Source organism: Agelaius phoeniceus, chromosome 10 (assembly GCF_051311805.1).
Source record: "Agelaius phoeniceus isolate bAgePho1 chromosome 10, bAgePho1.hap1, whole genome shotgun sequence".
Lineage (NCBI taxonomy): Eukaryota > Metazoa > Chordata > Aves > Passeriformes > Icteridae > Agelaius > Agelaius phoeniceus.
In genome coordinates this window covers 12,322,812-12,350,569 of record NC_135274.1, presented here as the reverse complement: position 1 = coordinate 12,350,569, position 27,758 = coordinate 12,322,812, and the positions used below count along the sequence as shown (strand labels likewise).

General features: G+C 38.0%; 2 protein-coding genes across 12 annotated transcripts in view; one reads left to right on the top strand and one right to left on the bottom strand.

The window, feature by feature from the left end:
- Positions 1-1,951: 1,951 nt before the first annotated feature.
- Positions 1,952-19,541, bottom strand: LOC129124597 (uncharacterized). Its single transcript, XM_077183655.1, has 9 exons — positions 19,530-19,541; positions 18,666-19,429; positions 17,343-17,418; positions 16,967-17,139; positions 15,335-15,455; positions 14,509-14,664; positions 12,229-12,296; positions 12,020-12,093; positions 1,952-8,489 (listed from the first exon to the last, which is right to left on the bottom strand). The coding sequence occupies exons 1-2, from the start codon at positions 19,539-19,541 to the stop codon at positions 18,761-18,763; spliced, it is 681 nt and encodes a 226-aa protein (XP_077039770.1). The 3' UTR covers positions 1,952-8,489; positions 12,020-12,093; positions 12,229-12,296; positions 14,509-14,664; positions 15,335-15,455; positions 16,967-17,139; positions 17,343-17,418; positions 18,666-18,760.
- The window catches only part of TRIP12 (thyroid hormone receptor interactor 12), a 79,727-nt gene continuing 70,929 nt past the window's right edge, over positions 18,961-27,758 (top strand). For 6 of the 11 annotated variants that reach the window (XM_054639651.2, XM_054639649.2, XM_054639648.2 and 3 more), the window contains exon 1: positions 19,290-19,433. The gene's annotated coding sequence lies outside the window, so the exon portion shown is untranslated. Of the gene's footprint in view, positions 19,080-19,282; positions 19,434-19,651; positions 19,672-27,758 lie in introns of those variants that run through there. The other 5 variants (XM_054639646.2, XM_054639657.2, XR_008534842.2 and 2 more) reach the window with 5 other exon arrangements.

The window sequence follows — 27,758 nt, the reverse complement described above, 5'->3', positions numbered from 1 at the left end:
AGTTCTCTAAAAATCCCAATCACATGAAGAGAGCTAAAATAACAGGAATGAAAACCAGGAGATAATGACAGGAAATACCAACACTTAACAGGAAAACATTTTAGTGGAAGGAGGGTACCAAATATTTAGCAGCAAACCATGGATCTGGTGAGAAGTATTTATTTGAACTCTCAGTTAGCAAATAAATCAGTACAGATAGCTAGAATATTATTCCAGAATATCTATCTATCTATCTGTCTGTCTGTCTATCAATCTATCTATCTAATCTCTTCTTCCAGTGTGTATATATATATATATATATATAAATATATTTATGGAGAATTAATAGAAAAATAATAGAAAAATTCTATGTGTGAATACTTAGAAGCAGCAAAGCTCTTAACAGGAGGTGAGGAGGTGTAAAAACATCTGATTGTGTGGAACAGCAAGAACTATGGACAGAAATAATATCAGTATGACAATACAATTCACAAACGTAGTAATTTATACTTGTAATACTTCTATTTGTGTTTGCATTTTTCTAAAAAGAAAGCACCTTATTTTATATTACAATTTTAATAAAAAGTAGAGGGAACCCTTCAATTTTAGCAATACTTTCAGAAGGAGAAAGAAATGACTACATCTTAGAAAAGAATGGCAAATGTGGCTTTCAATACTTCCTATAGGGAAGGAAACCTCGGAACCACCAGTAAGACTTTTCAAGAAAAAGCAGGCAGATCTTATTTATAACCTACTGAATTATTTGTAACCTACTAAAACCACAGAATAACAGCAGAAAACTGCTTGCTAACAATAATTTAATTACCTAAATCATTGCACCCGTGTAACATAAAACAGATGTTTCATTGTGACATCATATTAATATCAAATGCTGCAGAAAAACCTTACACTACAAGCAACGAGTAAAAACCAAAAAGCTGGAAGCCTTCTCACCAGCATATATTCACATCTCAAATCTACTTTTATAAGGTAAATAAAAAAAAGAGGTCAACAAAAAGAGTATAGAAGACTACTTCTTTGAAAGCTCAAATTTATAAAAAATGATGAACAATTTTGCCATGAATTAAAATGCAGTACAACTTTTTGCTTCAACTAATGGAGCAATTAGGAACATCTGCAAAACTCCAGCATATTTAAAGACTGAGCCTGAGCCAAGTTCAACAGGCAGTCCATTTTCTGTTGGTTCAGGCCATATTCATTCCCCTCCTAGTCAAAACAAGCAGTAATAACTGGAATTAAAGATTAGTTTTTTCATGGACTGTGAGTGCTGATTGAAACTTTTTCCATGCCTTGTGTACATATATCCAGTCCCTTGAGCTCAGAATGTGAAGCCTTCCCATCCATGGAACACTAACAGGGCTCACAGCCCTACACAACAGCTTAAGGTGGTGTTATTATTTCTATCAACTTCACTTGAAACTGACCAGTTGCAAAAGTTATAACAGCGAATCAGAAACACAAATGTAACAAACACAAACCTAAACGTAGAAATTCAGGCCACACGAACTCAGCAGGGCTAAAAATCTCTCAATTGTGCAGTAGGATGTGTAAGATTTTAATAAGCAAAGCATGGAGAATGTGTTGGTCTAATCTGAGGCTCTGAGTGAGGATACACTCCAATTTATTCTTGAAAGGAGATAAATGGTTGTACCCTCCCCTACCCCCATACCTCTTTCCCAAGGCTCATATACTTTTTGGGAAAGCAGTTCTCCTCCACCTCTGTGTAAATAATCACAGAATCACCGAGGCTGGATTAGACCTTCAAGATCACCCAATCCAACCATCACCCAGCACCACCATAATCACCCCTAAATCATTCTCCAAGTGTCACATCCAGACACATCTTGAACACTTCCAGAGAAAGTGACTCCAGCACCTCCCTGGAGAACTTACTCAAATAAGATGATGATTACCTAAGATAGTGATTCAATAAGATTATGTCAACCAAAGCTGTTGATGAGAAAAACAAAACTTTATTTCAAAATGACACTTTTCAAGGTCATCATAAAAATGGGATAATTATGAAGTCACATTGCAAATATTTTTTTAATGTCTGTACAGACTCAGAATACAAAAGCAGTTTATTTTTAAAAAAGTCAAGATCTCACCAATCTGAGGTGGTTTGTGCTATTAGGTTTTGGGCTACAAAACAGACTGCAGGTGCAGTTATGAAATTCTCCATTTCCAGACTAGGCACAGCTCACCTCACCCATCCCCAGCAGTTACTGAATAAAGATGTCTCTGGATTAGTATTTTCAGAAAACTGTTTTCTCTGTGAACCATGATCAACTGCATCTTGTAACATGACCACTCCCTAAGTTAATCCATTACTGGGAACCAAAATTATAAGATGCAGAGCAATAACTCCCTGGGACACATAGTTCCATGGAAATTTGGGAAAATGCATCACTATTTCAGATGTTCTCAGTGGCCAGTCTGTCTCTGAGGTTAACTTAGTGGTGTCCCCACTGCCTTTCTTTTCCTGGCTGTCTGCTCCTGGAGTAATTTTGCACTTGTATAGTCCCAGTCACCTGTTGCATTAGCAGTTGATTGTGTCCAATTAGATTGGGAATTCGAATCTGGGTGCCTCACAACATGGCCATAGAAACAAATGTGCTGGCACAGAGCGTTATGTGCTATCAGCCATAAGAACATTGCTTTCTGGCCTATATTTGTTGCTAAAATCTCTGTCATTGTCTTACAATGAAACTATCAATGTTTCTGGGCATTATCATATATTTAGGTTTATTGTCACATCTTTTTGTTTTTTTCATTATTCATACATTAATTTATATTAATTAATTCATAGAAAGAAGTATGTTAGCCAAAGCAATCCCATCTTTCATGAAATTTATTGCAGATCAATATTGCCACCCAACATTTGTAATTATTATTATCCTCCTGGGATGCTTTAATTTCTCTAGGTCATAAATGATGAAGTTAATTCCTAAGGGAAATTTTCCACCACCTGAAAATTACCTACAACTGTGAAAGAAAAAAAAGGAAAAAAGCAGATGAAATTAATATCAAGCACCATGAGATAAATATTATACCAGATTCAGGGTGGGGCTATGTAAATATTACTACAGTCCCAAAAGAAAGTTTTCCTAAAAGATCAGACCACAGTTACATTACCGGCAGCTTCAAGGGACAATAAACATCCCATAATGCACCTGCAACAAGTGTAAAATGTTTTAACAACACCTGTATGCAAATTGTTCATAGAAATAAACACATACTTTACACAGAAGATATCTCCACAGGCAAGACTATAAAGATTCTGGTTTTGTTTCTCATTTATTCATAGAATCCCAATGTATCTGGTGTCAAGTTATGTGGTTAAGTAGAAATACCCATCCAATTGCTCAGGCATTCAAAAGTGGCAGCTTAGAAGTTAAACTGGGATTTTAACATTTTGTAAAAATCAAAACTAATAGGACAGTTCAAAGCTCAGCACTTAAGAATTCTGAAAATTCTGGCAAAAGCTTTCCAGAAGTAATGTTCAACTCACATTTTCAGAGACAGAAAAAGAAAAGAAAATCTACATTACAAAGCATGCAACCAAGACAAAAAAAATGAACGTGAATAGTAAACTAGATAGCTATGAAATGATGGAGTATAAGTGGTCCTAACTACCAGTAAGTTTCCCAGAGATCTCTTAAAACATTACATACGTGCCTGAACAGTGTGTCACCTTTTAACATTGACTTTCTTTTTGTTGCTGTCACAGCTGGGCCTACACAAGAGGAAAGCCATCATCATTCACACAAGTTCCTCATAAAGAGCACGCTCCAAGCCACAAGTAAAATTCACTTGCTGTTATAGACGAGGTTAAAAAACCCCATCTAATCCAGTGTTACTAATATTATTCCCTTCCATTTAATTGAGAAAAGTCAGGACTTTACACTGCCATATCTATAGGTGGGTTCCTGACATGAGTGATAAAACTGATAAATGAGAATATTAGTGAGGTGAATATTTATAAACACATTCACATACATGTATGTATAAAAAAAACATACTCCATAGATCTTTATTTTTTCTACTGACATGCCAAAAAGGAAAATTAAAAGCAAGCCTTGCATTACCTGTCAATACTTCCATATACTGACTGAAAAAAATGGAGTTACTTTTACAAATCTTAGCTCTGACAACAGTGGTATACATCTCTTAACATCAAATTTAACTTTAGATCTCTCTGGTATTTCACTGCTAAAATTGAGATTTTAAAGTTGAGCATTAAGTATTTGTAACTCCCAATGAGTTGTATTCAGTTTAATTTTCAAATTAAAACTCAGATTCCAGACTATCTGCTAAGGCAGGTCTATACCAATCATGTCTGTATTTTTCAAGTTTTTCTTTTATCCTGTTGATATCTCATATATAGCAGTAAATAAGTTAGAATAAATGCTTAACATTTTTATCTGAATGTCAAATATAATCAGGTAAAATTCATCATTTTGATGGTTATTGTGGCTAATATATCACTATATGGGGTAATCATAATGGCTAAATCACATATCTGATTGCATACATATAAGACAGCTTTGATTAACACTCAGAGATATCCACAGTACTCTGTAAAACAACCTTTTGTGTGAATAAAAGGAAAAAGTCCTACTCAGTTACATAAATTCATTTTATTTTACAATAAACAGTCTCTAGTCCTTTGCAGTGAAACAGTTGCATCTTTGAAGGCAAAAAAGCCCATATTCATCCAAAATGCATTCTAGAATTTAATATATGAAAAATAAATATCCCATTGAAACCTTTGATACAGTGGAATTAACATTTCTGCAAGGCACATACACTATATAGACTACCATGTTAAAATAACATAATTTCATACACCAGTGGTAATGAGGATTCAATGCAAAAGGGATTATAAAGCCCTTGTCATTCTGCTTCACAGATGATGTTGCTACCTGGGAAGGCTTTAGAACTCGAATGTTTGCAGCCCAGCACAGGGATAATAGGACAGTGAATGCCCTACTGTACTTCCTAAAGCTCTTTTTATCTCCAGCAGTGTAGGGAGAAGCAGCTTCTTCCATTCTTATTTGTGGAAAACATGAGGTGAGAACAGGGTCAAAACAAAACTGATACACCAGTAGAGAAAGAAAAGACATCTCTAACATGTTCCTCATCTTGCACATCCTTCAACATGGTCCACATGAATACAGTATATAGGAGAAAAACCCCATTGCTGAAGGAGAAAAGAAACATGGTTAATAGGCTTTCTCCTGGCCTTTTCCTGTTACTGCTGGAAGTGACATTTCCTTAAAAAACAAACAAACAAACCAATTTCTCAGCATGAAAATGCCAAGTGTAACTGAAAAACAAAATAGCTACCTGTCCCCACAACCACTTACCAAAACTGATTAATAACTGTTGCTTTTAAACTTTTGAACTTGCATACCTAACAGCGTTCTACAGATTAAATCTACAAGTCTATACAGAAAATTAACTATACACAATTTTATAAGTCTGATTCTTTAAAAAGCAGAGCTCTGTTGCACCAGAGATTACAATGTGTTTGGATCTGTAATAAAATACATTAATCAACACTTTTCAGTCTGGGATATACAGTACAACAAAACAAAGTGCATACAGATAGACAATACTCAAAATCTGCACTGCTGTAAGCAAGACAAACTTTTCACAGTAAGTATTCTATATAATTTTTTTTGTTATTTTGTGTATATGAGTGAATTTATCTATAATGTAAGCTTAAATATATGTGAGTGCCCAAGTACATACTTATTCTAAACACTAGAGTGAGCATATGTGTGTTTAGACTCTTGAAAAAGGTTTTTATCTTTTCAGAATCTAACAAACTTTAAAATGGAATATAAGCCAATACTCTGTAAATGAAATATCCTTGTCTATTACAGCAGATGTTTTAATATGGGTATACAAATGTACTTTCTTGTACTTTCTTTTGCAATATTGTTGTACAATTCCAAATTATTGTTTTATAAATTGGAAGGCATTTTAATAGGAATTTCAAAAAAACTAAAGAAATACATACTTCCATAACATTGCCTCCTCTTAAATGCTGTACCAGGAATCACACTGCCATGGAACTCTGCCAAATGGAAAGATCAGGCCAACATGTGGAGGCACAGGAAAAGTAAAATATTCAAGTAATTTTATTGAACACCACTGTGATTTTTTGAAACATTATTCTTTGATTTACAGTGGAACAAACTGTCAATAGCACCACTCCATTAAAAAACTGCTTTATGTACAAATACCCAGGGCAAATTGCAGTTACCTTGGTAATTTGTTAGCATGTGGTTATTTCAAATAAAAATATTGCATAGATTTTATAATACTCTACTATTTGCATAGATTAAAAGATGAAGAATGGAAAGTGTTATGAGTGCATCCTGGTTACCATGGACACATTCCATTCTCAATGTTATTTGGAGGTGCAAGTGGTAAGGGAATTCACTACCACACTGCTTATTCCATAGGCATTTTTGTCATTAAAAAAGAGAGAAGAGGAAAGGATGAGCAAACCCGAATCTAAACAGCAGGAACCAAACAAAGCTTCAGGTAAAAAGTAATTGCAATTTTTTAACCGATAAAACAAATATTTAAGTGAAAATTAGCAAAAAATAAACTATTTAGAAAGTATCTATTGTCAAAATGAATCTGAAGTGTAGATTACCAGAAGCATAGAACTCTTTACATTGTATGAGAAAATAATATTTGAAATTTGTCACATGGTGAGCCACCTTGCTCAGGATGTGGGTCTCACTCTTCCTTTACTCTCATTCAGAAGCTATAGAAGTAGGCAAGTCTCTCATGTCAGACTCATACCGTACACTGAGAAACCTCTGGGGGAGCTGAGACAGACAGTGTGAATTGTGAAACCCTGTACAAAGGCAAATACGAGAAACTTTCTCCTTCCCCAGTGCACTTTATTAGGATTTCAAACTTCTTCAGATTCAGCTTTTTGCTTTGCTTAAAACTAGTAACTCAAAATAGAGTTTCTCAGATTACAGGCTATATGGAGGTTAATTTTCCCTTAAATTATTCTCCTTTAAATAGTTAAACATTCGTTGGAGAAGGAAGGTGACTACAGAATCCAGAAAATAACACTGTTGAGATTCAGGAGATCTACAAACATTTTCCTCTGTCCCAGGTGAATGGCCTAAATCCCTGGTCTTTGTTTTTAGCCTTGGATTTGTTACTACAGTTCAAGATCTCATTCCACTGTACAGTGAAGGAGCCATTGTGTCTTCTAGAGAGAAAATGTCACATTCTCACTTAGTCTTAGAGACTTTATCTCTACTAAATCTCTTTACCCAGACTATTTTATCACACATTATATTACTTCCCCATCATATTTAAAAAAAACCCAACAACCTGTGCTTTGGTTGGGTTTTGTAGATTAAAGAAGACCAGAAAATTTTGATTTCAGAATTAGAGTATTCAAATGCTTTTGTCACTGATTTTATAATTTTATCTTTTTTTCTCTTGCACAGTGTTGTTGCATTTTTACTACAATTGCAAATTAATCTATTGGTTATAAAACAATTAACTTCCATGTGTTTTGGTTAAAAAATTGCCCATTTCACCCTCACTTAAATCTTTACAAAATAAAAGTGGAATAAATATTAACATTACTGAAATATCTTAAAGGAGATAACTATAAATTACACAGTTCTAAAATTTTTACTTATGAAAAGGCACCCTCTCACCATAGTTTTTTCTATGTCTACTCTAACATAGTTGCATCTAATTGAGAAGCTGATACCATAGTAGAGGGTTTTTTTTACTTTATAGTGAAGTTTTTCACACAGTTGCATTTACATCCACACTGCAGCTTTGACTGCATAAGAAATAAAGGAAATTTTGAGTTGGACAAAAGAAATCGTTATGTTTAGACAAAGCTGTGCTTATTCTGCAAGTGAATGGAGCTGAGGCTTCTAGATCACTTTAAAAAACGCAAAACAGGTACCTTAAAATTTTACTAAATTTTCACCAAGAAGAGGCAAACGTGTCTAAACTGTGAAAGAGCTAGCACTGACAATGGACAGGTATTTGCAAAAGAACTAAAATAAACTGTTTCATAGCTTTAGAAGGGAGGAGTGAGGCTATCCTTAGGCATGGACACTGACCCAGCTCAAGGCAATGCTATTTTGATCCCTGTGGGATAAGCTGCTGCAAAACAATAACACACATGGGCAATTGTTTCATGAGAGCCTACAATGGCATATTGTGATTAACTTAAAAGCAAGAATGCAGATCTTGTGCAACTGAAGAATCTGTTAAGTCTCCTTTTTTCCTTCCTGCCTCCAAGACCACTTAGGCAGTTGGTAATGAAAATATATGACTGGCCAAAGCAGATTATTTTGAGAGTTCTGATTTGGTTAATATGCAAGAATGTGAACACTAGCAACTGCAGTCTGGAAGAAGGGACTATACTGGTTTCAGGACTGGTGCTGGTATGTTGCCCAAAATTGCTGGCAGGGTTTGACCTGAAAAAGAAAGTAAAATGGAGTATCAAGAAGTTGCAGTTAATGAAGTCCTAATTTATTTGGGGTTCTCAGAAGTCTTTGAAGGACAGCTTTTTAGGAGTAAACACAAAAAATGACACATCTGGGTGCAATAGTGCAAGAGTCCACCAAACTGAAGACTCTGGTGCCATACACTGGTGCCATTCCACAATTTGGGGATGAACAATATGAAATCAAAGTTACTGCTTGCTGCCGGTTATGTCTGTGAAATCAGATGCTTTTAGTTCTTTTGGAAATTTATTAAGCCCTACCAAATTTAAGGCTTACAAGGTTCCTGCTTCATTTCACAACTGATACAAAACCTCAACATCTGCATTTGCTATAATATAGGAAATTATACCAATTACTATTTTGTCTGTACTGATAGGATTACATCTCTGCAAGATAAAAGCTTCCTTCTGATGTGCACTCCTGAGAAATAAAAGTAGGTTTATTTGGCATTTACTAGACATGGTTTGTGTTTCAGTCTTTCTCAGAGATGTCCACTTCATCTATGCCAAAGAGTCTAAAGTGTAAAAGCTAATACCCAGCTGTGCTAAAGGAATTGTTCTTCAAGAAATAACCATACACATCATTGAGTAGAAATTCTGGACAACAGTGTGTACCTGAAAGTTTGTACAGATTCTTCTCAGGACCACATTAGTCATCATGGAAATCCACATATTTCCCTTCCCTTATGTCTGCTTTGGTTTTGGAGAAAAAGAAGTTTTAATAGCAAGGAAAGCTAAAATAAGCTTTAGTTTGCTTTAGTTAGCAAACAAAAATATACCAGTGACTGTAGCAGAGTTCACAGATAAAGATAATGACACACAGAAAAAAGGTAACTTCCTGGTGTCAAGGCAAACTCTTTTGTGTGGTGCTTTTAACAAATATTTCAAGTGCATGAAGAGAAATGTCTCAATTCTAAAATTTCACATATAGCAACTAAGAAGTTGATAATTTTTCCCTCACTTCTCACGCTTGGAAATATCAACCCACTTAAACCAAGGGATTAGCTTTGCGTGTGTGTGTGCATGACTACCGAAGGCTCCCACTTAGAGCATCTGAAAAACGTTTTAGTAAAATTCAGGAGGAAGATATAATAAAAAGCTTGGAAATAATAATTGTCTTTTCCTTTGGGGAATGCAGTACTTATATTTGAGCACAAAATTTGTTGTCTTGCCATGGTCTCTTCACTTTCTTTCAGTTTCATACCAGGTTAATTCCTATTTTAGTATCTTTCTTCCTTGGTTTTCCCAGAGCTTGTGGGTGGGAGAGAGAATAAATAAAAAGTGAAGAAAGTAAGGAAAAAAAAAAGTAGGTAAAGCTGTTTATCACAGCTGCTTACAGCAAAGGTGCTTTGGAAGATAAGGTCTACCTTTGTCTAGAATATGCACACAGATCAGAGAAACAATACAAGAGTGAGAGACAATGCAGAAGGGAGGGGATGTGCTGAAGGGAAAGCAAAACTATCAGAGGGAATAAAATATTACTCTAGAGGATCAGAGTCTTCACTTATGAGCATGATACTTGCTATTTATTAATGTGATTAAACAGGCAGACCTAGATCAGACCGCCACAAAGAGATTATTCTACTACTTAACAGAACAAAGCATGTAAGCTAAGTGCAAGACATAACACTCCTTTCTAGATGGATAATACACTGACAGGTTTAATTTAAAACCATTTCTTTAAGTTTTGTCCTCCTTAATTGAGTTTCAATGTCTCCCTCTCACAATTTCAGGTCTAGTGAATGCTTTGATTTTTTTAAAATGTTTTTTTTTGTGTGTGTATTTGAATTTGTTTCCTCTTTATTAGAGAAAAAAAGTCCAAACAACAGAACAGAGCAGTCAGACTTTTGCTATCTCTCTAAAATGTCCTGAAGTACAGCAGTGTTACAGCGCAAAGTAATTTTTAGGGAATCTGCACCTCTTTTAGCAGGGTCTGTACATATAACTGGCAATCCTTTTTATTACAGATGAAGTCTTAGTTAAATCATCCCACTGCTCCCTTCTTGGATACTTCTTATCTTCCTGATTTGCATATATCTGCCACCCGTTTAATATCTGCTGAAAACTGTTTTCCTATATTCGTACGTGGGCAGCTCACTTTCAGCTCACTGACATCTCCTACTCTAAATTTTGAGGAACATCTATTGCACTGGCCCCTAAAATCTCACCACATTTTTAAAGAACAAACTAACACTATCAGTGTGTTTTTCAAAGTTCTCTTGCTGTCTATTTACAGCTTTAATTCCACCTCAAATCAGAAGACAGGAACACTAAAGAATCTATCACATGGTGCAGGCATTTTCATATACTTGGCTCCTACGCATGACTCCAGTTTTTAGAAAAAGCTGTGTTAACAAGTGTGCCCTTTCTCTCCATCAGTTTTCAGCCCAGTACTACAGGCAGCATGTGCTACCTGTTGGTTGATTTTGTTTCCTGTTTCTTCAAATACTAGGATTTTTTTCAGTCCAATTTTAACTACTCTTTTTATATGAAACTTAACACTGATTACCTCTAGGTTTCAGTCTCATTATAAACTGCACAGGAGGAAACAACTGTACAATTCAGCTGTAGCACCAACTTAGCAAAAACTGAAATCTCTCATTATCATTTGCCATGATAATTTGATATGCACATGTATTAAAACATAGATTGCATTTTCTGTCCCAAGTATCTGCTTGCTTTTTTGATGCTTTCCAGCTACACAGCTTCTCTTGCTTGCAATCCCCATCTGCTGTCATTCCTTTCACTCCATTGTTCACTGTCATCCTCTTATGTTATTTAGAACTCTGGCTTCAGACACTCTCCCAGGTTTCTGTGTCTACAGTATTATTTTGAGTTTTGCAACAAATGATTTCTATCATTTTACTGTGCACTAGTGTTCATTCTTCCAGTTCCCACCCTTCTCCAGATAATTTGTGTAATTCAGGCTTCAGCCAACAAATGACATGTACACTGGTTGTACCCAATTTTAATCTAATTTTGTGAACTCCATCCAAAAGTTGCAGGCACTTTTTCTTTGGTTTTATCTAGGCTTATTTCAGTTTAACACAAACTGATTTAGTGTATACCAAATCAAAATCGAGCTAATCTGTAGAATAAAAATCCATAGAGCAGTTCAGACCACCAACTTTGTTTAAAAATTATTTCTAGGTTACACTGGTGCATCTTTGGATAAGACCTTTCATAGCCTAACTCACACTGAGATAAAAATTCGGAACCTTTTCTAGCTTTGCCTTCTACACTTCTTGCCTTCTTCTTTCCCTCGAACACTTTGCTGAGTGCATTTAATTACTTTTGATAAATGAAAAAAGTATAAATATATGGTATGCCTAGTCAAGTAAACATATCTGACAGTTCTTCATCATGAATGCTACTGTGTATATGGAAAATTAAATAATGTAAACAGTTCTTGGTTAATAAAGTGACAGAAAAAAGAAATAATTATTTTTCTAACTTGAAGCAGGAAAAAGGAAAACAAAACAGGCAAGAACACAAACTTACCTTTGGTAACATGAAAGTAGAATTACTCTTGAGGTATCCCAAGACAGAGAACAAGATTGATAAGGATTTACTACCTAAGTATAAAAATATAACTAAATCTTTCTTTGTTTCTAAAGAACAAGCACTGTCAATAAGGAACATGTGCACATGACTTGGTTACAGCAAGAAACGTTTATATTATTAAGCAGAAAGTAGTTGTGATTGCTTACCTTGAGAAACTATTCACTTCATGACCTGAAAATCATCCTTGTCAGGCAGGACTAGATCAAGTATGATACTTTTAAAGAAAGGCACAAATATTAAAACCATGCATAACAGTTAAAATGGGAGCTTAAACATTGCAATTCTGTGAGATCCTGCTGTCTGTATATTAAAGACTAGTTATAAGTAGACAAAACCCAGCTAAGACAAAAGTAGAAAATACATCTCTAGGCTACCAGTGATATAGTAAAACCAGATTAACGGCAAATTAACTATGATTACTTTATCATCTTTAACATACCTTAATTAAAACTGATATGAGAATATTACAATGCATCTTCAAATAACAGCTCAACCACTACTGAAAAAGGATTTTATAAGTCCACACGACAGCACTGCATTATCATAGGCTCAATAAGAACTCAACTTCACAAGTAATAATCACTCCATATAAGTTATACATCTAATTTCAAATCAATAAAATATTTCACAGGGTTAAGCATTTAGTAATGTTTGTGGGGAAAAAACCCCAAAACAATCACCCTCCAAAAAGAGAATTGAGCCTTCTGGGAAGGCAAAACCTCACCACTTACATTGCTGTATGTAATGCCTTCTGTAGAGAAATCTTGCTCCGCTAATAATGAAAGCCCTGAAATTCCAGCATTGCCAGTGCAGCACATCACCAATTGCATTTCAGTTGTTAAAAGCCCAAATTTTCCTATGTCAGTTCTTGTGCTGTATTACATTTTCAATATTGCAGCATGACCAAAGAATTCCCAAATCTTCCCCAAACCTTATGGATAAGATCTAGCAACTGCATGCACCCAGAGGTGGCACACCACAGAAGTGAGAGGTACCATTGGGCATCCAAACCATAACATGTCACAACACTGCTAAACTGACTTATTTTAGCTTTGGACTGGAACATCTAACAACAATATTCATGTTTTTGCAGTTCAGCATTATTTCCCTAGAGAAACTGTCTCCATTTTCTCTGAGCAGCTCTACTGTTTACTTTGATGTCTGAATTAAAGACAGCAAAAAAAGCAAAGGTGATTTTCCCTATGTATTTTAGGCTTAACGAACATTCTCCTGATAATAACTGATTAATACTGTGTGATAGCATTACCATGAAAATGTTTGATTCTTTTGGGAATACACCTTTTCAGCATAGCAGAGCATTTCCAGAGCTGGGACAAAATGGCTGCTGTCTCCTGGTCTCAGCAAACTATACTTGAAATATTTCTACTTTACAACAACAAGAATTTCCTATTTTATGCAGTTGAAGTCCTCCATACAAATAGCTCATAATAAAATATAATTTTTTAAACACCCTCTTGAGAAATTTCTATGGTCTTTTCATTTGCTTAGAGCACAAATTTCTGTTTGAAAAGTCAAAGAAGAGACTTGGATAGAATCTGGCTAGGTAGTAACTGGTATGGCATCCCTCAGGTTTCAAATGTAAATAAAATAGCAGAATTTTGAAAAAGGTTCATTTCCCACAGATATTTACTTAAAATAAGACGTATCTTTCAAAAAATTGTTTAGTGTAACATGAAATTAATTTCAGCTCAATTACTATTAGAACATCTGTTAATTTCCCCCCTCTCCCATCCATCTGGCTTAAGCACTTCAAATGGCATCTGCTGTCAATCAAATAGGTTACATATCAAATGTCATCATAAAGACTTGAAAACAAGCCCAAGATATAATAGTTAACTGTATAATACCAAATGGAGGAGCTATCCTTGCAGGTTTAATAAATCATGAAGGTTCTCACAACTGAAAATCAGCCAGCCCACCACTACAAGGGTCATTTATTAATGTCTCCTAAAACGGAAATTTTATTAAAAATGATAAGTTGTTGGGGTGTTTGGTTTAATTTTTGTTGGGTTATGTTGGTGGTGGTGTGGTGGTGATTTTTTGTTTGTTTGGGTTTTTATAGTAGAGGACTTACAGAGATCATTTAGAGAAATGGGTTGTTTATTGAAAAAAGATTTTTTTTTAAAAAAAAGGTTCTTTAAGATTTAAGTGCTATAGGTTCAGAATTTTTGCTTACAACTAAAAAAGCCAGAAAAAACCCTTTATTTTTAAAATTGAAACAACTAATTATAAGGATCTTTTAAGCAAATTTTATAGTACTCAGTATCGAAAATAATGTGCTGTGCTCAGAATGTATTGATTTAATCAGAAACTGATTGAAGACAGAGAGGCGAACACTAAACAATAGGAGCAATGAGGGGTAAAGAACAAGAACATTCATGAGAACTGTTTGCCCAGTTACTTACACTGTTTGTTCATCTACATGGCCTGTGTATGTCTTTGAGAGAGCCCAGTTGCTGATCTCTGGCCAAACACACAATTCTGCAGTTGCATATTTGACAGAGTCCTGGCTGTTACACGAGCAGATCATGTGTGGAATTTTGCACAGAACCACGGCAGCCCTGTGAATGTACCAAGCTGGTCTTTTGTGGGTAAGTAGCTGAACATTTTACTAACATGACAAAATCTTCTGATTAGTGTAGCATTCATTAAATGGTGACAGATGCTAGTATTAATTACATGTTGAGCGGATCATTTTCCCATTACATTTCTTTTGTTACCAGCCTCATCATTCCAGTTATCAGCCTGCCCTATAAGCAGATTAAGCACCAGACTTTTTTCTTTTTTGAGGGTGGGGGATGTGTGTCTATATTCCTGTTTGACCAGAATGAGCGACTGATCTTTCCTACACTACCTCACCATCTGGATTCCTCTCTTGCACTTTTCAAAACCTGTACTTATCATCTGTTAGACAATTTATAAGAAATGTTATTTTGGAAGGTTATTTGCATGGCTCTCTCAAGCCATCTTACATTAAATGTTGGAAGCCATAGGATTAATCACTTGCCTTGTACAAACAGGTAATATCTATTGTGTTTTGCCATAAACGTTGCCAAATTATAACTGGCATATAAAACATTAATTTGGCATTTCAAGATTGAAAAACATGTGCAGTAAAAGGTATATGTGAAACAAGTTGCTATCCCTCGTGTCAGTCTTGAACAAAAAGAACAAAAAGATTCCCATTCTATGTAATAGTACATGCACTCAAACAAAACAAAAACCATTCACCATTCCAATGAATACTAGAGGGATTCCTAGAACACATTTTATGGCCAAGAATGATTTTTTATTTATTATGTTTATTCTGACATGTATACCAACTTCTCCTTCATAACAACTCAGAGCAGTCCTGGAGAGGAAAAAAGGAAACAAACAAACAAACAAAATTAAATTGAAAAGTACAAATGGCAAAGTCATTCATCTGGAAATAAATTCTGCCATAAACCAAAAGGTTATAAATTGAAAGTTGACAGAGGAGAAAGACATTGGAATAATAACTAATCGAAGGATGATCAAGAGTCATTAATGTGATTTTGGTAGAGAAAGTTAAATACAAACCTAAAATTTAAATCACCCAGGTTTTTTCAGAAGACATGGGGAAGTAACAATGCTTTTGCACATGGTGTTTATTAGGCTTATTATTATGAAGAGCAAAATTATTAATGGGAATAAGTGCAATGAGAAAATGAGACTGACCAAGAAGCAGAGAGTCTGTTTCACAAGTGGAGACTGATAAAACAAAACAAGCCCTATCCAGAGTGCATATTTATTAAATATATACAATATATCTCATATATATATATATATATATATATATATATATATATATATATATACACACACACACACAGCATTGTTACCTGCACAAAAGATATCCAAACAAAATAAATGCAAATTAATTTATGTAACTGCACTTCTAACCATCAGAGAAGTGATGATCTGGAGCAGTTTTTATGTGTGAAGTAGCAGAGGAAAAAAGCTTCACTGCCTTTGAAACACATCAAATCCCATTTATGCTATGAAGATCTATTATGTAGCTGGATGAAACAGCAGGCACTGGGACTGGATGACCTGAAGTTGTCCCTTTCAGTCTTATATTTCTGCAGTGGAACTGGCAGATGCCCACACAGGGGAAATATGTGGAATAGTTTCTGTGCATTTGTAAAATTATGATTGCTGACTTAAAATAGCTACTTGAAAAAAATTATTTTCGCTGATGGCTCAGAAGATCTCTCCTTCCACACAACCCAGCTGGGTGAATTGCATTCTGTGAATGCTCATTTATGCTACTAAGTTTCTTGCCCTAACACGCTCTTAAGATTCTCTGTATTTGTACAGGATTTCTGGTTCTGTGGCAGTTTGACTTTATATTCAGCTGATAACTGGAAATCCTGGCCATGGCGACAGGTCCACAAGCCTTGAAGCATTATAAGATATGCCCAGTAAATTTATAACTTCATCCTGGAGGAGCTGAATTTACTGCTCATGTAAAGCCCAAGTAGATTGTTCAAAGAAGGGCAACACTGGACAGTGTTATTATGGGAGCTTTCATGCAAATCCACTATGCAGCCACAAACTCCCCTTTTTGCTTTTAAAGAAAATAACAACAGACAGTGCTGAAACCACTCACTTCCAAGAAATGGGCTGTTCAGAGTAGCAGGTTTCAGCATTCATGTAACCCCGTGCTAAGCTGGAGGCTTAGACTGTGAGGCCTTTCAGGCAAAGACTGTTATTTATTAGGAAACTGCAAAACAGCTCAATGGGAACGTGAGCCAACAGCGAGGCCTCTTCCATGCTAACCCAGGATGGCTAAATATATTTTACATGAGACACAACTTGGAACATCAGTGATGCACATACCTTCAACTGCTATTTTTGACACAGGTCTCTTTGCAGGAGATTCCATAGCCTGGAGAAAGGTTAACTAGCATCCAGAAGTTTTACATGTACAGAAGTTAAAACTGGAGACACTACTTACATGAAGGTGTTTTGAGGAGTAAGGAATTAAAATTTGAGTGAACTGGAAAGTTTTGCTGGAATCAGATGTATTAACTTCAGAAAATATAGTGATATATTCAAATGCATACATTCACTGCACAATACTTAAATGATCTTATTGCCATCAAATCAAAGCTGAATTTTTCAAACAGTCCAAACCAGTTATTTTTCAATGACACCAGCTTTCTGTTAATGCTTTGTACAATGAACATTTGCAGAATAATTTGAACTTACTTACACTGACAGTTATGAAGCTTTTTTTGCATGGTTTATGTTATCTGATTTTGGTTCGTTTTCAGGATATATTTGGGCAGCTGAAAACAAACCCAAAAATAGATACCTGAAGTGTGGGACAGGAAACAGATATGAGAACCAAAAACCTGAAGACAGTAATAATAATAAGAACCATCTTATTTTTATTATCCAAGTGCAAAAATGAACAGCAAAGACCTCACAACACTCAGCCACATTCCACAGACAAACAGAGCACTGGTAGGATTCCTATGGGGTCAGTGGGTCAGGCCCACTACAAAACTTCAGCTACTGAAAACCACGTATTTCCCAATTATTGTGCAGCAGTTCTTCCCTGAAAGAACATATGTTCATTATTTTGGTTTACTTTACGAAAACAAATTGAAACTTCCTCTTAGTTTAAAAATATGTTGTGTTTTTTTTGTTCTGATGAGACATTTAAAGAACTTCCTCAGAAAGGTTTCTGAAACTTTACATTTTCTAAATCATTATGTCCAGCTTGAGACAAGTATTTGTGTTTGTCTCTCTAATAACTATAAGTAAATATAAGTAAAATATAAGTAAGTAATATATAAGTAAGTAAAATATAAATAAGTATATAGAAATATAAATAAATAATTAAATAAGTATTATTTATATATAAATAAGTAAATAAGTATAAATAAGTAAAATATAAGTAAATAAGTAAATATAAGTAAACTAAGTAAAAAATGTCTCAAAACGAAACAAAGATTATAGTATATTTGCATTTTTATTTCATAATCTTATAAACTCATAATCAGATTTGTTAAATTTCATTTGTTTACTGTCCAACATTTCTCATTGATGATTCTATTAGATTACTCTGAAAAATACTCATATTGCACATTTTGAAGGATATTTTAAAACAAAGGTTCAAAAAACTCTTCCAAGATATTTATCATGTTGTTTACCCCTCTGCATTACGTCTGATTACCCCGAAAGCGCAGCTAAACTTTTCTTTAGAAGTAATACTTAAGGATTTGTCGTTTATTTGCGTTAAATGTCGTGCCACATTTATTTGTGAGGCCTTTCTGAGAGTAAACTTAGGGATGTGCATATACTACTTCGCAAGGCTTCTAACTCACATTTCTCTTTCCTCCTTTCCTCCGGTTCCTCATGCAGGGCCCCATCCCACAGGCTGGGAAAGCCCAGGTGGAAGGAATCTCCCACATAGCGAGGCTCCCCGTCTAGAGGCACTTTCGCCATGTCTGGAAATACCCTTTTGGTAGCCGGCCCTCACGCAGCCGGGCGTTCCCGGCCCTCAGGAGGCCAGGCCAGCGGCACTTACTGGTGGCGCCTCCCGGGTCGCTTCCTGGCGGCGTTAACGGAGCCCCTCGTCCTGCACCGGCACGGAGGGGTTCCTTCCCGGAGGACATGCCCTGGCTAAAGCCGGTGCCGCCTCAGGCTGCCGGTCAGTCTGCCTTCCTTCCTTCTTTCCTTCCTTCCAGGGCGGCGGAGAGAGCAGCGGCCCCGCGCGGCTCCGCCGCCGCCATTTTGGGACGCCGGCAGGCGGTCTCCATGGCAACCAGGAAGGGGCGGACATCGCGCGGGGTCACCGCTAGCCCGGCCCCCTCTTAAAGGAGCAGCCGCGGCGGCCCCGCGGTGCCGGGCAGGGTCTGACCCCCGCCGCCGGTGCCACCACCGACCCGCGCCCCGGCCGCCCCCTGGCCGCCCCGAGGGGGGACATTCCCGCGGACCCGAGGTGACGACCCCGGCGGAGGGATACCGACTACCGACCGCCGCCAGCGGCTCCGCCGAGCGCAGCGAGCGGGCCGCGCTCCGGGCCGCGGCGGGGGCTGCGCGGGGTGCGGCAGCCGGGGCAGGGGCCGCCCGCCGGCCCGGGGCGCGCGCGGGCCCCGGCGGGGCCCCGGCGCCAGGAGAAAGTAGTCCCGCGGCCTCCCCCTCGCGCCGCTGGAAGGGGTTCGGCGGCGGAGGCGGCGGACGAGGCGTCGCTCGGTGCTGCGGCTTCAGCTGATAATTGAAGGGAAGCGAGGCGGCTGCTGCCGGGAGGAGGGAGGCACGGAGCGTCTGCGGAGGCCGCACCGGGACAAACTAGGTACCCGGGGCCCCTCCGCTCGGTCGGGGGGCGCCGGGGAGGCGGGCGCGGGGCGGCGGGGCGCTCGCTGGGCCCCTCGGCGACTCCGGGCCGGGCCTGTTGTGTCATCCTGGCATTAGCCGAGCTGCCCTTCCTGGCGGCCCGGGGCAGGGGGAGGGGAGCGGCGCCATCCCGGAGCATTGTTGCGGATGGGGGTGGGGGGGCGAATGGGAGCTGGGAACGACGCGGCGCCGTGCTGGTGAGTGTATGGGGCGGCCCGGAGGGGTGGAATGGGGCCCTCGCCGTGCAGGGAAGGGGTGGAAACGGAGCTGACAAAATGGCCAGGCGATCCCCGAGCCCGCTGCAGGGATATCCCTCGCCCCCCCATCCCGGGAAGGGGTGCCGGGAGCCACCTGGCCTCTCCCGGGCCGCCTGGCGGGGAGGGGGGCGGCAGCGCGGCCGCCCCTCGGCGGGCCCTATGTGGCTGCTGATACAAAAGGGCAGTGTCAGTGTTGACACTGCCGTGCCGATTTCGATGCCCTTCCCTGTCTTCCCTCCCCCACTCCGCTTGGCCCCCTTTTCCTTAGTGGTCCTTTCTTTCCGACCCCCCTTTTATTTTTTTGTTCCCCTCTAAAGAAGCTAGGGAATATCTTCAAGGAAAAAATAGCAATTTCTTTTTCTTTCCCTCCTGCCCAGCTCGGTAAAATGCTAAACAATCGGCCGACGTCCATATTTCACAAGCTTTTTTGGGGGGAGGAAGAAGGTGGGCAGAAAACGGAGGCGCCCGTGGGGTCGGAGTCACAAAGCTGGCTGCCCACGAAAGGGATTATTTTCGCAGCTAAATGTTTTCGAGCTGATGTTTTTCTTGTTTTCAGTCAAGAAGCAAGTTGCCTGGTCCTTGCGTTTGCTTGCATAATGCGTCGTACTTGGAGGCTGATCAAACGCTGGGTTCTGCCTTTCCTGCCTGGCTCTTCCTCCTTCCCTTCTCCCGGGGGGCTGGGTCGTGGCACAAGTTTGAGGGGGCTGGTGGCGCTGGGACCCCGGCTGCTGCCCCGGGGATCCGGGCAAGGGAAGGAACCGAGGCCGGGGCTCTCGCCAGACCTGCAGGCCTGTCTTCCTGTGTCCAACTTTTTTATTGTTCCCCCTTCCCCCTTCCGAGTGCTCGGGCTCTCCGGCAGGCGGGGGTTTGCTCGGCTCGGCAGTCCCAAAGTCTAGACGGGGAACCGGAAAATAATAGGGGAAAGAATGGAAAGTTATGTCAAGGGCTTTGGGGGAAAAACATCGACGTATCGAACAAAGGTCCTGCCTGTGTTGGAGAGAGAGGCCTGCATGTGAGGCCTGATTGTGTCGCATTTACACACGGGGAAGAAATGAGTGCTTGGTACTGGCCTAAATTTATTCTGTAAGTCTGGCATAGAACTTAGGAACGCTTTCAGAGAGTGTGTAGTTTGTTTTGGGAGTGTTTTTATTACGTGTAGCAATCCAGTAATAATTTTTATTTTAAATTCTTTTTTTCCTCTAGAAAGAGTTCAGGTTGTTTTCTTTTCTTCCTGCCTTCTTCAGCAGAAATAATACTGATTCAGAGCTTCTAACAGTGTAATGCAAAACTGAACTCGGACTAACTTCCACTGTTTTGTTGTGTGTAATATGAATTTTGAGCTTCCTGGTGCTTTAAAGGCTGCCATAAAGAGGAATTGAGTAGTAACCAGCTGATAAATTTGAAGTACATGTATCATAATGAGAAAGAAGAGGAATTCTGAGCACTTAAATAAATTTTTCAAGATTTTCTTGTGGGAACTGACACTGTGGATATACTTTTGTAAGACTTTAAAAGCTAGCAAGCATTCCTGTGATTATTTCTGTTTATCTCTGGTGTAGTCTCTTCAGTTCTCCCTCTTCTGCTCTCAGAACTAGAGTTCTAATTGTACAGAGTTGGGGTTCTGGTTTGGGTTGGGGTGTTTTTTTTAAATTTTTAAAAAAAAAATTTTTGGTATTTGATTTCTGAGGTTTCTGAGATTTATTAAGGTTTTTGTTAAGCTATAAGTTTTTAAGCAAGTTATATTTTATGTATGCAAAAATGTCCGTAATGGACATGAAGGTGCTGGAAAAATAACTATATCTTTCTATTTTTTGGTAGCCTACTTAAATATCAACAGGAGTTAAATGTATTTATGAAAATACTTGTATTGCAGTTTTTGCAGCTGATATTTTAACAAAATATATTGTATCTGAACTAATAAATTTAAAACAGAGGGCTGGTGAACAAATTCTGAAAACTATGCCTAAAGTTTTTGGTAATATACATGTTTTTAACTTATGGTTGTTTCTGTATTTCTAAAATGCAGCTGATTGTGAGCAGCTCAGTTCTTTTGATCTTAAATGCAAAGGTGTTTTTTAAGTTTTATTGTTTGGTGTGTCTTATTGTTGTGTAAGAAATAGAGGTAATCAGATTTTTTTTCCCTTTCTTAGGGTTTTTCTGAGAAAAATGAGTAGTAAACTTGAGCTAACAACCTTTAAGACTTCAGTCTCCAGATGGTTGCATAGGTAGGAACTTAAACATGTCTTAGCTGTTAGTAGAAAGATAGTAGGTCATCCTCAGTGTGACATTACTGCTTATTAATATAGCAGATCTACTTCAGTAGGAGTGCCAACCTGTTGAGTAAGTGCTTATGAAAATGGAGTCTTTTGATGTCTTGCAAAAGTTTTTCAGGTCAAAGTGACCATTAGGGGAAATATTCTGCATCTTCCCAGTAAATAAATAATCAAAGCTGTCATTCCTAATCAGGAATCATGCACAAGTTTTTGTGGGTTTTTTAAAATTATTTTTAGTTTTCCTTTTTGTGTTGTACTTTGACTGTCTTTAAACCCAGAATGTAGATATAACAGGAAAAAACTGTAATGAAAACTTTTTCTTATAAAATCATTCCTAAATTTGAGGCCTAAAGCTATAGGTGACAACAACACTATTCCTTCTGCAGCAGCATAGCAGAAATAAGATGATTTGTCTTTAATGGCACCAGTGGAGACACAATCAATTTCCATGTGGATCCTTACATCACTGATTAGTACAGTTACTTACCTGCAGCAGTCCAGAAGCATAACCTGACTAAATTCCTTTTGTTTCTAAGTCATGAAGCTGAAGCAGGAGTAGGAAAAGTTAGTAAGTAAACTACATGTTTGTACCTAATTTGCAGCTAAATGAATTTCACAGCTATCTGTGTTAATCTTGCAGTTGTAGGCCCTGCTATGTGCTATGTTTTCTAATAAACTACTTGGTAAGCATCATGTAGAACACTTTTGGTCATGGATCTGTCTTTTGTCACACTGAGGCTAAATTTTTGTGACAAAGTATAATTAAATACTGAAGTTGTACAACATGGTTAACTAGGGCTTTGGCAAAAACTTAACCCAGGATGTTTCTGGGATCTCCCATTGGCCTGTTGGGTGATCAGTGTCCTGTTCATCACCTGTCAAACTCATAACACTCTGTGTAAAGCACTTTGTTGACTCTGTTACACTCTTTTCATCAAGGTGTCACTGCCCCATTCAGTAGTGACTGAAAGTAGTACCACAGTGGATTTTTTTTTGATAGAGTAACATGTTAATTTTGGGTGAGTATGCTTAGTTTTCTGAAGAAGTAATATTTTAAATGTGTTCTTAATATTTTAATCACTACATAGTATCACAACAGATTTATGGTAGTATATGAAGCAACTTCTTGCTGAGTGTTTCCATAGATCAGTTTTAACATAGGACATGAAGTTGGTAATTGCAAAAAAGTCATATTAACTTTTTTTCCTACTGATGTATTTTTTTTTCAATTTATATGAAATAAAGTGCTTCTCAAGGAGCAAAACTATTTTCAGAGTTCTCAGTGATAAGCAGTAATGACAAAATTGCTTATATGTAGCCACTTGTCTCAGGATCTCTTTTTTTAATAAAATAATTGCTGAATTCATGTTTTAAAGTTATCTTCTGTAAACAAAGAAATTTTAGGTACCTATCAAATGTACAGTGTCTGAGGAGGACAGGGCTAAGTCAACTGGCTTCTCCTGCCTGCTTTCAGATTCCAGCAATGGTTGCTTTAGTATGAAGTTGAGTTTGAGGAGCAATTGTTCTCCTAATCCTGCCATCAAGTTGGTAGAGTCCAACTGTGTAAATATGCATATTCTCCTTCAGTTCTGTCTGGCAGCCAGGGTTCAAGCACACAGAACCAATCTCTTTACTCTCCTTGTCTGTGATGATGCTTGTCTTGCAAGGTACTGACTGTTGCCAGTCTAACTTGACTCAGGATGGTACTTGGTACAAATATGGCAGCAAACTGCCCTGAGAGCAGTAGGTGGTCAACTCTGTAGGGAAAAATGGAAATATTGTTTTCATATGGGAGAAATGGAAAATTTAGGTGTATTATCAAAAAAGTTAATAATGATAGTTTAATATTGGACTTCAATATTAAAGATGCATGAGAAATACTAGCAATGATGTTCAAGCCATGGTTGCCCTCAGTTGCTCCAGAAGAGCCTCTCTTGTAAGGACTCATACAGGCCTGTTAGGAAACCTCAGGAAGTTACTTGGCCCTTCTCACATTTGACTTCTTATACCCTTGAGTAGTTTTTAATTGGTTACAGCCTGCTAAAAAGGGGTCCATTTTCTTCAGTGATAACACAGGAGAAAAATGCTCAAACCTTACAAACATACAAAGGTATTCTTGGAGAAGAAACTGGAATGATTCTATCAGTGTATAGTAATACTATGCTGGCTTATGGACTGGAGGGGGAAAATTCCCATTTTCTTGAGTGTTTTCTATATGATTTGCTTTGATGGTGTCCACAAGAAAGTGCACATGCTGAACTGCAAAGATCTGACCTTCATGAAAGGTATGAAAGGGTCTGAGTCATCTTCTGGCATGTGAACCTTGAGTTGTAGGGAGCAATTTGGTGTTTGAAATTGGAAGCTGAGGTCCCTGGTACTTTTTGAATAAGATGGGTTTTTTAAGATCTGAAAGGCAAGGTATATTTCATGTTTATTCTGCTTTCAGAGCAACTTGTTGCTGACAACTTGTGTTGTGTTTCATGAAGTCCAAATAATTAATGTAAAGAAGGGCACATAGTTGCTAGACTTTTGTAAAGCTGGAAATAAGAGAATACAAATATGTTCTTTGTTTTCTGAGGTATGTATGTGTTTTTGGGAACAAAAGTGTTAAACTTTCAGGAGGCTGTCAAGCCCTGAGATGGGCATTAGAGTTAATACTGACAGTGTGCACCTGTCAGTTTTGTGGCTGGCTGTTTGAAGCATGGTTAATACCAGTTTTTGTTAATGCAGAGCAAAAGCTAAGTTTTTACCTTGATTTTCAGGTGTAGCTTTTGATAGTAAAACTATTAGGAAAAATAGGTCTGTGACAAACTCATGCCCCTAGGTAACTAGGTGTAGATTTAGATGTGTTTTCTTTTCTGTTCTCCCTCATTTTTCTCCTTTTCTGTCTTACTTTGAGCTTGTGTTAGTTTGTCTTAGCAGCTCTGGGCAGGAGAAATGATCTTGCTGTGTGTGGGCTTTTATGTGCTTGAGGTCTGTTCTGTACCTCTGCTCTAGTCCAAGACTGCTTAGATGTAAAAGTACAGGTAAATAAGCGAGGAAGTAAAAAAATGCACTCTTGTATAGTATCTTCTGAGTTGAAAACATGGAGTTTTTCTAGGATCAGGAGCAACATAAATGAGTTGAGGCACCTAAAAAGAAAAGATGGAAACAATGCGTAGTAATGCTAGTCAGGGAGGACTCCAGTATCCCCCATGCCTGCCCTCCTCCCCCTTCCCTCCAGCCCTAAAGAAAAGGAAAAACACACACCTGCATCCCACCCACTCATCAAGGGACTTGAATTACATGTCCTTGATACTGGTATAATGATTAGTTGCTTACTTTACCTCCTGCAGTTAGTGAGGAGAAGCTCTCTTTACGCTATATATGCCTTTGTGGAATATGTGGTAGATGAGTGTTTTTGGACAAGGTAATATTGTAAGATGTGGTTAATGTAAGGGCTAGAGGATGGCATCTTATCCAAGTTAATAATGTTCTGTGTCTTCTAATTGTCAAATCCCTTATGTAATTAGCTTATTCAGTGTAGGGAGTGTCCTGGAAGGTGTGTGCAGTGTAACTGAATCTTCTGATCACAGGTGAGATGTGGCTGTGCATTTAAAGAGGACAAATGGAGAAAGTAACTGAGGGCGCATGTTAATAGGCTGTATGCTGAATTTAAACTTGGAACTCTGCCTTCCTTAGAGAGTGAGTGTTTTCTTCCTCTTTATTTTGGGGATACACTTCATTTATAATCAACTGACTGACTGCAAACTGTAATTTCTCCTTAAAACCTCACTTGTCTTGAGCTTTGCAGTTGTTTCAGGTGTGATGGCTTGATGAACTCGCCCATTGTACAGGGGTGAGGGGAAGGTAGGAAATCACTCAGCTGAACAAGGACAGCAGACAGTCATAAGCTGTGTCAATAAGCCTGAGAGAACAGCACCTGAGAAGCAGCTACATAGCTAGGTAGGTACATATGAGATCTTTAAGTTAAACAGCTGGAGAAAACACAATTTCAGCTGCATCTCATTTAATGAAGGGCATGGAAGCTGCATAACTTTGGCAAACTTTAGGCCACAAATTCAAGTGTTGCAGCTTGTACTTTAAAGATGTGCTGCAGTCTTTTCTACAGTGTTTTTCAAGTTCATATGATGATAATGGATGCTGCCATATCTTACTTTGGTAATATTCTGCCTTTTATATTTAGCAGATCATAGTTCACAATAAAAGACAGTTAATAAAAATTAAGATTTGGATTATACCATAAAATTGTGGAGTAAAGAAATTATTTTCACTCCCTTACTCAGTTACAAGAAGCTTGGCAGAAGAAGAGATACGTTCCTTTGCCAGAAGTAAGATAGGAAATGACGTGTTTGTCAAACTTCCTCCATGGCAGTTTTTAAATTGATATAGTTCTGCTGTATATTTGTAGACTTGCAAATGAACATAGCCATGCTGGATACCTGACTCTTGACAGCCCCTCAGAACTTTGACCAGCACTTTGTAACTAGAATTGGAAGAAGTGTGTTAAGGGAAATGCCATTGCACACCTCAGTCTGCACATTTAAATGCTCCATGGAGTGGGTAGAGAGTGAGCTCTCTTCAGATTAGCTGTGAAGAGGAAATGTGAAATTTAGGATGTGAAGGAATGGTACCTTAAATGCCTGTGGTTAATGTTGACATATTTGAGCACTATGGCCATACTTTTTTTTAATAGTTCAAAGGTTCTTGATGTATTATCCAAATCAAACCAGAGTTGGAACAGAATGAGCACTGAAAATTCCAACTTTATTGTGCTTTATGGAGAAGAACTCAAGTAAGCTAGAACCTGAGAACTTTATAATTAAAAACTGGGGGTAAATAGGAATGTAGTGATGAGTTAATTTTTGGGACTACACTTAAACTAAATGTAAAGTTGCCTGTGAGACTCCACTGCAGTGATAGGCCTGTAATCTCAATCTGTCGCTTTCAAACTACAATGCAGTGACCATACTTGTTGCTATGCTTCATGGCTTCCAGAGGTTGCCTGGAGTAAAGTGTATTCCCTGCTTTTCCTCTGTCACAGACTTGGCCAAAAGCTGTTAAAACTCTTCTTGTAGTTTAAATAAAGTAGATTCCTATTAAGTAACAAGTCAATGGATAAACAATTTTATCATCTGTTTTTCAAAACTTCTTCGTTAGTTTATTTTATTCAGATGAAATCTTGGGTTTATATCAGATTGATATCTCACACTTGAATGAAAACTGATTCTTGCTGGTAGTACCTGTAGTGTTATCAGGAACACTCCCTCAACCTGTTTTCAGCAGTCTGCCTGTGCTAAACTAGTGTTGCTTCTGTTTGTGGTATCTGTTCATTGGTTTCACATCTACCTTGCTATTACTGGAAACCCTATTAGGACTCATCTGTCCTATTATTTTAATTAACTAATTTTAATTGAAATAATTTAAATCCTATTTTAGTGGTGTTTGAGCATCTTAAACTTTTATCACAAGTAAGACCTGTAGATTGCTCTGCATTTCCAAATTGTGTAGTGTGTTTTAATTTAAAAGCTGTTCCCCTTCAGCAAAGAAATGGTTTCTTCCTTAGACTCCCAGATTTGCAATATTGTTTTTCTTCAGCAAGATGATGTCAGGCTACTTGGAAAGTAGCTCAGTAAGATGGCAAATCAAAACCAGATAACAGGTGATAGTGCTAATTGATCTAACAGCAGAGTTCAATTAGTATTTTGACTCTGTTGTGTAATCCATTCTGAAACATCATTTGAGTTGAATGTT